The following is a 10,898-nucleotide window of genomic DNA, read 5'->3' as shown; positions in this document are numbered from 1 at the left end:
CAGGCTTATAAAGGACATTCATACCAACCTCACCTAAGGCACATAGCTCCTTTTTTTTATAAAGTATTTTTCCAAGAATATTTTCCTGTACATACGTTAATAAACAATTGCCCAGGCTGTCGAGATCTGACTCATTGAGATTTCAGATTCAGCTGTGGAGATTTCTACAGCTCAAGAAAGAACAGCCCTTATCCAATAACTCAAGGTAGAAGAGGGCATAGAGGCAACCACTTTGTATTTAATAATGATTAAATACCTGCTTTGTTGAAGATGCTGGTAAATTAAAGTTTGGGGGAAAACTAAAAGAAGAGTAGAGTGCTTACATCTGAAGAGGGAAGCATGTGGAAATGACCAATCTTTGGCCAACTGCCTTCAGTTCTGTTCAAGAATATCATCTCTTTGTGGGAGCAAGTTGAGGCATTTGAGAATTTTGACAAATAGCACCCAATGTTGGTCTCTCAATGAAATTTGTAACTGTCTTCTCCCCATCACACACCTCAAATGGTTTCTTCTCTGAAGCATTGGGGGGAAAAAATCTGGAGCTATACAAAAGATCCTCAGCTGACTGAGGAGCAAACAACATATGTTCTTGAACATCTGTGCTTTTCCTGAGCTATTTTTTTCCATTATTGTCAAGAGAAAAGAAGTTTAGTGGAATGTTTCTCCACAGAGGCACAAGTCTATAATATTCCCTGTTGATTACATATAAAAGACACAAAATATTAGTTTATTAAAAGCAGCTTCAACCATTGCTGTACAAAGCAGTTTTCCGATGGAACAGATTTATGAAGTAACGGCTGAAAGGTATGCAGATCACAAGATCCATGACAAATGTACTTTATTACACGGATCAGAAATTCCATATGTACTAGCAGTTACTGTACAATGATACACAACACCCAACTAAGACCACTTAAAGGTTTTTGCTGATATTGAAAACTACAAAGACACAATGTGAGAGTGAGAAAGTGTTTCATAAGATAGCATAATGCCAAGACAATTCATCGCTTTAGGAAATAAAATACATTCTGCATATTATAAACTTAATATATTATAAAGCTATGCTATTCTTTAAATTAAAATTCGAAAGTCTTTACCCCATTCATTGTTTAAAGCAGATGTTTATAACGTTTTTTCCATACTTTAATTTGAAACTTGGTTGAATGAGTACCAGACTTAACATTAATAAAATTAAGATTTCAGATTTTGTTATTTCCATCAAAAAAAGATACTTAAGTCTACAATCATGTAGCACCAAAAGACTGAATAGAGCAAAATAAACCCAATACATTTCAAATACAACATTTTTATATAAGGAATTTCTTGGCTTAAAAGAATGTCAGCAACTTTTGACCTGAATTCCAAGTACAATATTTGAACCCATTCTACTATATTTCACTTGGTTTTCCAGCCTGAGCTTGACAGGGTACTACTCCCACTTCAGCTCATTACTTCTCCCAGTTATCTTGATTACAAGGTTCCTCTTTAGATGCAGTCAGGCCCTCTTTATGACTTTGCATCATAGGTATTCATTCTATACTCAGAACAGTTTTGTTCACTACTTAAAAGTTGCACTACCTATTCGGTTTTCTAATCTGAAATTAGGGATAAGAGTATTGTTCCCACACCTTTCTTTGTTTTATATAAGTGAATTTAGCACAATAAGCATTCTCTAAATGTTGGCCCTTTTTGTTGTTGTTTACTACTACCCTAATGAATGAGTCTTACGTGACATGAAATTGTGTTGTTTCCCTGTTCTAAAATAGGTGTGAAAGACCTTTGACATTCAACTATGTAAATTTTAGCATTTTTTTCCTAAGAAGGCCCAACCTTGGCTCTGGTCCTTCTAGCTGCCTGATAGCCCCTGTGGACAGCAGAATGGCTTTTAAACTCTTGTAAGCCTTTAAAGGTCATCCCTCACCCACAAACCCTTTCTTGTAAAACAGGTATGTGTCTGCTGTAATAGTGTTCTCATATGCCAGCAAATACTAGGAAAAAAGAATTATTTATATTTGTGCCTAGCACATAGTTGAATCAATCTGCCAGCCACTTAGCTAGTAAGATTACCCAAGTCTAATATCTGAATTTCAATTGTAGTGCTTATAAATTTGGCAATTCTGGCCAGGCACAGTGGTGCATGCCTATAACCCCAGTGGCTCTGAAAGATGAGACCAGAAGATCACAAGTTCAAAGCCAGCCTCAGCAACTGCAAGGCGCTAAGTCACTCAGTGAGACCCTGTCTCTAAATAAAACACAAAATAGGGCTGGGGATTTGGCTCAGTGGTTCAGTGCCCCTGAGTTCAATCCCTGGTACAAAATAAATAAATAGATAGATAGATAGATAGATAGACACATAGATAGATAGATAGATAGATCTGGCAATTCCTTGATGTCTCTTTAGAGGCCCCTAATTTTATTTTGTGACTAGCACTTCACTAGCCTAAACTATACACCATTGTCTCTGTCACCACCCACCAGTACATTTCAGATGGTTGAATCAAGTCATTTATAGCCAGATAGTTTTTCTTCTCCAGCTTCTAAAAATCCTAGATATGTAGGTCCAAATTTTGAAAACATTCAAATTTCTTAACAAGCAAATATATACTGTTGCACACTTTATATAGCATGCAAAGTAGTGGAAAAAGATAGGCATCTACATTAATTTGACAACAGAAAAAATAATGTGGTCAAAACCACTACTTAGAGCTTCAACTGCAGTTCACATTTCTTTTCAGTAGCAGCCTGTGCAATGATGATCATGGCCATACCTTCTTCTTTTGGAAAAGGTAGGTCCATTCCTAATGAAGAGTTTCTTAGGGAAATCCAATCTGTTTTAGGTCCAGAGGTTTGAGGAGCATTCTATGAATCACTTCTTTACTAAAGTCTGCTCTTTATCTGATCCTGAGTCTGTATCAACCTAACCCATCATGGGTTGAACCAAAAATTAAGTGTTCTACCCTAAAATCACCTTTTTCTTTTAGCAATTTTGGGCATCCTGAAGAGGCAGATTGTCATTCTAAGAGTATAGGCTCTAGGGCCCAGCTGCCTGAATTTGAATCGCAGGTCTCCTGGTTTTGTATACATGGCCTGTGTGCCTCAGTTTCATTCTGTGTAAAGAGAGAATATTAGCACCCAACTCAGGATTGCTGGATGAATTAAATGATTTAATACTTTATGCTATTTTGATTATTCTTAAATATTTGAATTAAAAAAAAAAAACAACTTTACATTCAATTCCTAATGCAATAGCTCAACCTAATTCCAAAAATGATTTGGTATTTAGCTTGAGCTCCACCTGGTGGTTTTACAGTTCTCTGGAAAACATCCGTCAAATTAAGAGGACAAATTTTAAAAAGATAAAGGGCTGGGGTTGAGCTCAGCAGTAGTGTGCTCCCCTCACATGCAGAGGCCCTGGGTTTGATCCTCAGCACCACATAAAAATAAAATAAAGGTATTATATCCATCTACAACTAAAAAAATTTTTTTAAAAAGATAAGTTAATAATAGATATAAGTGCTATACTATACTTCTCGATTTATCACACCCTGCACTACTTTTGAAACGTCAGTCTAAATTTCTGTGTGTATGTGTATGTGGTACTGGAGATTGAACCTGACTCTATGAATGTTAGGCAAGTGCTCTATCACTGACCTACATGTCCAACCTATTTTAAATATTTGAAGTTATCCACTAACTTCTGAAATGAAATAGTTAATTAAGAAAAGCCTATTAAAATAACTTCAATTATTTTACTGGCATTAAATTTTATAGATTCCAATATTCTATAGGATTTTGGTCATATCCTATCTATCTATACTGTGCCCCAGCCTCCTAGGACTCTTGGCACAGTTTGTGACCTCATGGCCAAGTGAATTTATTCTAAAAATTTTCACCCTTCACTTGATTTTCTGGTGTATTTAACGTCTTCTGAGCAGGTGCACAGTTCTCAGTTCTACGTACCCAGGTAATAATATTACCCAGTACCTAGAAAAGTCCCTGGCACAAAGGAAGTACTCAATAAATATTTCATTATGTCAGTAAACAAATAAAATTATTAATCTGATTAGACTGAAATTTCAGAGGAAATGAGAAATTTAGATTAATTAAAGTTGACTGAAATTAGCAAATTATAGCAAGATATTTAACTAAAACTAACTTCCATTATAGTACCAACATTTTCGATAGTGTATTCTATTTCTCAGAAACTGACCTATATAAGACCATATAATAATAAAGTAACATTTCCTGTCATTCTTTGGGTATATAGCATTACCCAAATTGATGTGACCACAAATTTTTTTTTTCTCCCAAAAGCACCTGGAGAAGTGGATTCTGAAAAACATACGCTGGGAAAGCTGTACTATATTATATTTAGGCTACACAATATTAAAACTGAAGAACATTAAGTAAGTTTCTAGGAAAAATTTGAGGTACTTTAATTTGAAACATTGATTTGTATAAATTCACATATTCCACCTAAGACTTTTAAAAAATTTAATGGAAATTTCTGGTCTTCTCTAGTACTGGGAAACCTTCATAATGTACAAAAGAAGAAAAGATCAAAGTTTTACACACAAAATATCTTTTATTCTGAATTACAGAAATCAAAACTTCAATCTAGTACTATTTATAAGACCCACTGATGTCACATTTTTAAAAAATATAACCACATAATAGCTTTTTAAATTTGAGTTTGCTCAAATTTGTCAGTTTATCGTTTTACCTTTATTGGATGATTTTACCAAGTTGTAAGATCCAACAATTACAACCACATCAATTTTTTTTTTTTTGGCACCAGGGATTGAATTTAGGGGCACTCAGCCACTAAGCCACACCCCAAACCTTTTTATTTTTTGATACATGGTCTCAGTTGCTAAGTTGCTGAGGCTGTCGTTGAACTTGTGATCCACCTGCCTAAATCTCCTGAGCTGCTGGGATCACATGTGTGTTCCAACACACCTGGTAAACCATATTAATTCTTGACAGAATTTTGATGTCTTATAGTATATAGATATTGAGTGACATCCAATTAAAACATCAATATACCTTTCATTTACTAAAGAAAATACTTTATTCAAGTTCCTAAAACAAACTTGAGGGGTTATTCTGGGTTTGAATTGAAGACAAAAAGTCAACTTAAAATATGAAAATGAATAGTTTTCATTTAGTGACAGTCAAAATCAATGTATACATTCTCCAATCAAACATCTGTCCCATGTAGAATTCTTCAAGTTTTAAGAGTCTACCAGGCCAAACCCTTTGCTGCCTTTGCTTTGCTCTTCCCCTTTCCTTTTTCTCGCTTTGCCTTTAGTCTTTTTCTTTGCCTCTGGTTCATCCACACAGGGTACTGTCCATGCTGGTCTAGAAGAGTCTTTTTGTTTCTCTTAATCTCAGTCTCCATTTTCATGTCATCTGAATAAAAAAAAATATGGAGAAACTATTAACACTTACCCCGTGAAAGCATATGAATGCATTGTGCCTATCAGAACTGAAGGCAGACTGAAACTACAGAAAACCCTTTTCTAGAATGCTCTCATTCACTCAAACAAAACTCCTCACAGCAAACTTGACAAAATCAGACACATGCTATATATTACTATAATCATGAATGACCTAAGTGTTTGTAACTATAGGCACCATCTATTTACTCACTGAGGAACTTTCTAAAGAATGTTGTCCTGATTGTGCTTTGGAATAATAAAGTCAAAAAGGAAGCATTAGGATTTATGGCTTTGAGCTACTGAATTAGTGGATAAATGTATGGTTCTGAGCACATATGAATTGTAAGAATGCTTACAATTGTAAGAATGCTTACAATAAGAATTCTCATATTAAGTGATTCCTTGAGTTACATAAGACAGTTGAGCCAGTAAGAAGTGCACCCATACTTCTAATGGACAGGTCTTATAAGTAAATGATGAGGAATGACTGGCCATTTCTTATGAACTTGAACTAAATTTTAATGAACTTAGAAAGAACTTAAATGAAGTCAATGGAATGGTTCAACAGCAGGCTGTGGTAACAAAGATAAGCATACAACAGAGAAGAAAGACCTGGACACATCCTGGGGCTGTGTGCTGGGGTTGCCACACTTCTAACCAGGCAATACCCAGAGACCCAGCTCTACTAACAGGGAACTTGGCTGAAGTTCCATGAAACTATGCTATGGCATATCTGCCACTAATCTTATTAGCTGGTAAGGAACATGCCCAGAATGTCCCTCTCATGTACTTAACCAAGTTATACAAGATCTTCTATCATATTTACTACCTGATGTTATATTTGATAGTCACCATTGTTTCCATGCTGCCTAAAATAGTGCTAGTATTTAATAGTTACTCAGTAACTAGTAGTTGAGTGATTACTTTAGGTAGGTTCTGTTAAGAACATGGAAAAAAGACTTGAGATTTTAAGCATGCCAGTGATATAATCTGATTTATATTCTAAAAAGATCACACTGGGTAATATGTAGAAGATAAACCAAAAAGGAAAAAGCTGAAGAAGACAGAAGCAAAAAGGTTACTATAATGGTATAGGCAAGAGATGATGGTTGTTTTAGTCAGCTTTTTTGCTGCTGTGACTAAAAGATCTGACCAGAACAATTTGAGGGCTCACAGTTTCAAAGATCTTAATCCACTCAAGATGAGGCAGAACATCATGGTGATCAGAGGGAAGTATGTGACAGAGGGAAGCAGCTCACTTGGTGATCAAGAAACAGAAGGAGTCTCCACTCTCCATATACAAAATATATACCACAAAACCACACCCCAATTCCCACCTCCTCCAGACAAACCCTATTATTTCAATTACCACTCGGTTACTCCTATCAGGGGATTAATTCATTGACTGGGTTAACATCTTATAACCCAATCATTTCTACTTTGAACCTTCTTGCATTGTCTCACACATGAGTTTTTGGGGGACACCTCACATTCAAACCATAACAATAGTCATTTGAATTAAGATGAATGAAGGAAAAAAAATAGATTCTGCTGAAATTTTGAAATAATAAATAAGATTTGTTAATGGTTTAGATATAGAGGAAAAAAGAAAGGATGACTACTAGTTTTGTGGCTTAAGAAACTGGGTAGGCAGCTGAAAAAATAGAAATAAGGAACATGAACTTTAAGGGCAGCGATAAAGAACCATCTTGATTACTAAGTGGGACTCTCCTCACTCTCAGTCCTGTCCCCATTTAGCTCCTGAAATACTCTAAGAATGAGGGCATTCCCTAGACATTCCCTAGGCAGGAGATGGATGAGAGAATGCCTCTTTGAGGATGATGAGAAAAAAGAGCCATAAATTCTGACATAGGAGATCTCCTAACAGGACCTCCTGTGTTCACTCCAATGACTCTACAGGTCTAGCAGTTAATAGACCCTCCTCCATGCCTTCACTCCTTCCAGCTTCCAATCATCATATTAGTGCCTCACTTAAATACAAGCAATGAGTACTGATCACCAGATACTTGCGAAAAACCTCCAATATAGAGATAGAGATAAAAATTTAGGAACAGAAGGGTGGGGATGAGATAGGGAGAAGCCCAAAAGAAAGATAGATGATGCAAACAGTAGATCCAAATTTCAAAAACAACTATAATTAATACCCCCAGTGAGATCAAAGAAAATATAGATCCATTAAGAACAGGAGGTTATACAAATTAAACAATAAAAGGGGGGAAAAAACTTTGGAAATGAAAATTAGTAACATTAGGGCTGGGGATGTGGCTCAAGCGGTAGCGCTCTCGCCTGGCATGCGTGTGGCCCGGGTTCGATTCTCAGCACCACATACAAAACACCGAAAACTTAAAAAAATAAAAATAAAAAAAATATTAAAAAGAAAATTAGTAACATTAAATAACACAACAACTAGAAAATAAAGTTGAGGAAATTACAGAATATAACGAAAGAAAAGAGAGGAGAGAAAAGAGAAACAGGAGAGAAAAGAAAATTAAAGGAACAATTCAAGACTCAGGAGTGCATGGGAATCTGGCATACAGATTTTTAAATCTTTGGCTTTATTAGTCATTAGGGAAATACAAATCAAAATTGTGGGACACTAACCCTGTACATTGCTGGTGCAAAAGTAAAATAGTGTGGCTGAGGTGGAAAAGAATAAACAAAGAATGATATGATCCAGCACTGCCATTTATAAGTATATTCCACCCCCCAAAAAAACAAAAGCAGGCATTAAAAAAAAAACAAAAAACTTATACACAAATGTTCACAAGAGCACTATTTATAATAGTGAGAAGGTAGAAGCAACCCAAATGAAATGGATATGGATAAAATGAATGGATAAATGAAATACAGTATACAAAGCAGACTATTAACTTAAAAAGGAAGTATTGATATATGCTACAACATGGGTGAAACTCAAAAATATTATGCTAAGTAAGAAAAGAAAGGCACAAAAGACTGCATATTGTATGATTCCATTTCATATTCAAAACAAGTACATAAAGACACAAAGCACATTAGTGGTTGTTGGAGGCATAGGGTTCAAGGCTCTTTAATAGGTACAGGGTTTCTTTTTAGATGGTGAAAATGTTTTGGAACTAGAGATGATGGTTACATAAAACTGTAAATGTACTAAGTGCAACTGAATAGTATACTGTAGGGAGAGGGATTGAGAAGAAAGAGAAAATTTAAAAATGGTCATTTTGAAGAATGGGAAAGGAAACTTTTAGGATTGTAAGGTTGAAGAATACTGCTCTCTTCCCTGACCATATACACCACATAAACATTATTTCAAGAGTATGGATGCTGGGCTGAGGATGTGGCTCAAGCGGTAGTGCACTCACCTGGCATGTGCGCAGCACCACATACAAATAAAGATGTTGTGTCTGCCGAAAACTAAAAAATAAATATTAAAAAATTCTCTCTCTCTCTTTTTAAAAAAAATTAGAGTATGGATGCTGAGAGTGCTTAATTCAACTTGCTGCCAAATTGGTGCATTAGGATGTGAGATCCAAGAAACTTTTTGCTCTGCTGAAACTAGCACCTTATACAGTCTCTACCTTAAGACTATGGTTAAGACACAGAGGTCCCTGGAATTTGTGAAAATAAAATCCAGTGAAACTGTAATTTTCAGGATAACTGATAAGTACATAAGACTCACAGTATGTTAAGCTTGCAAAGAAGCCCTCTTTCTATTCTGTGGGGACTGACTGAATTGTGCACCCTTCCAACAAGTCTAGGTTTGTTTCCTGTAGTATCATCTACTCCTCAAGCAGATTATTGTTTAATTACACAAGATCCATCTTGAATAATCCACAATATGACTATCCACATGAACTGGTTTTAAAAGTTTAGCACAGAATTTCTTGTAGCAATGTAGACTTCAATAATAAACGTGAGCAGATTTGAAGGTAGGCACAGAGCAGTTACAAAAAAAAAAAAATCCACAAAAAGAAACTAATATATATATTTTTTAATAAAGCACATAAACTCACCTTTTTCATCATTCACCACACTCTGCGTTTTCTCTTGGCAATGTTTAGGTACCACCACAGTTGCTATTTCTTCAACATCTTTCATTAAAACATCACTGCCAACTTTGAGAATATTTTTAAGTCTGTTGAGCTCTTTCGGAGCATTCTTTTTCCTCTTTTCAGCCCGCATCTTCCTTTTCCACTTACTCCGTAAGCTTTTAGCCATCTTTTACCTGGCAGTTAACAAAAATATACATTCAAAAGCAAATTGTTTACTACTAAAAAAAGGCATATACTTGGGAAATCAAGACACCAGGTATTTCTCTACAAAACAGGAAAAAATAGAAGATAAACTCTTCACTCTTCAAGATTTATGACAGCTTAATGTGCAACTTATGTGAGGGTCAATATGGCTCCTATTGTCACTAAATAAATAACAATTAAGAACGTTAAATCAAACTCCTAGCGGTCAAAGGCAAACTGTAAATAAAGCCAATTCTGAAACCTCCTTGGTTTCCCTACAAAATAGAGTAATTTCCCCCCAAATGCAAAGAGCATCACCATCTTAAGTTTACTAATTAGGAAATGACTTTGACAAACTGCCCTCCAAAGGAATGTGGGTACCAGGAAAGTAGAGGTTACAGATTGTATTCACCGTTGAATTCCTCAGTCCACAGCAGTTCACGCACAGTAAAGGATGAAGGGTGACTAGCTGAATACCAAAACACGAATGCCAGCAATCACAAACCTACTTGACCACCTTGTCTACAAGGACCCAAGCCCGGCAGGGGGACAGCATACAGGATTGCGGAATAGTCTTTGAGGGTCAAAGTTAACCTTAGCACGACTGAGAGACAAGAAAAGGCTTCATTTTACACAGAAAATGAGGAAGTCAAAGGGCCGCCATCAGGAGCCAGGGACTCTCGTCCTTGACCGAGTCCTGGCTTTTCACACCGAAGAGATCAAACATGGCGCAAGAGGGTCAAAGCTTGGCACGAAATTTTCCACAGGCAGCAAATCAAGCCCCAGGTCTCACGCCCCAGGTCTCACACCCCACTGTTCCCCGGAGGGAAGACGCAACAACAAACTCACAAGATCACGTTTTCCAAGCAGCACGCCACCGAATGGAAGCCCCCAACTTCCGGCTTCCGGCCGGTGAGCGCAGTGCATGCCGGGAGACAGTACGGCCGCTAAAGCTTCAGAGGCGGGGCAGGCGCTGACACGCCTTCTGCTTTAGGGTTGCGCAGACTTTGAACCCTGGCTGGTCCCATAACTGTACAGAAGTAGGATTTAGCCAATTCTAAACTGCGTTCCAGTTCCAGTCAGCGGTCTGGACGTGTGTTTACCTGCTTCTGGGAAGTGGGCGCATTAGCACCCGGAACTTATCACAGGGAGTGAATTCCGCCTGGGAACTGTGCACCCAGGTAGAGCAAAGCCCACCTTTAAAAGCTGACCTCACTGGCAC

At 36.9% G+C, this 10,898-nt stretch overlaps 1 protein-coding gene across 2 annotated transcripts; it reads right to left on the bottom strand.

Moving 5' to 3' along the window:
• Nucleotides 1-706: 706 nt before the first annotated feature.
• On the bottom strand, nucleotides 707-10,626 carry Llph (LLP homolog, long-term synaptic facilitation factor). Of its 2 annotated transcripts, none has more exons than XM_027928449.2 (3): nucleotides 10,526-10,626; nucleotides 9,455-9,666; nucleotides 707-5,412 (listed from the first exon to the last, which is right to left on the bottom strand). In XM_027928449.2, the coding sequence occupies exons 2-3, from the start codon at nucleotides 9,657-9,659 to the stop codon at nucleotides 5,243-5,245; spliced, it is 375 nt and encodes a 124-aa protein (XP_027784250.1). In that variant the 5' UTR covers nucleotides 9,660-9,666; nucleotides 10,526-10,626; the 3' UTR covers nucleotides 707-5,242. The 2 variants fall into 2 exon arrangements, with proteins under 2 accessions (XP_027784250.1, XP_027784254.1); XM_027928453.3 differs by lacking the exon at nucleotides 10,526-10,626 and adding an exon at nucleotides 10,089-10,471.
• Nucleotides 10,627-10,898: the final 272 nt, after the last annotated feature.

This window comes from Marmota flaviventris, chromosome 3 (genome assembly GCF_047511675.1).
Source record: "Marmota flaviventris isolate mMarFla1 chromosome 3, mMarFla1.hap1, whole genome shotgun sequence".
NCBI classification, from domain to species: Eukaryota; Metazoa; Chordata; class Mammalia; order Rodentia; family Sciuridae; genus Marmota; species Marmota flaviventris.
This window is presented reverse-complemented; position numbering and strand designations above follow the sequence as displayed.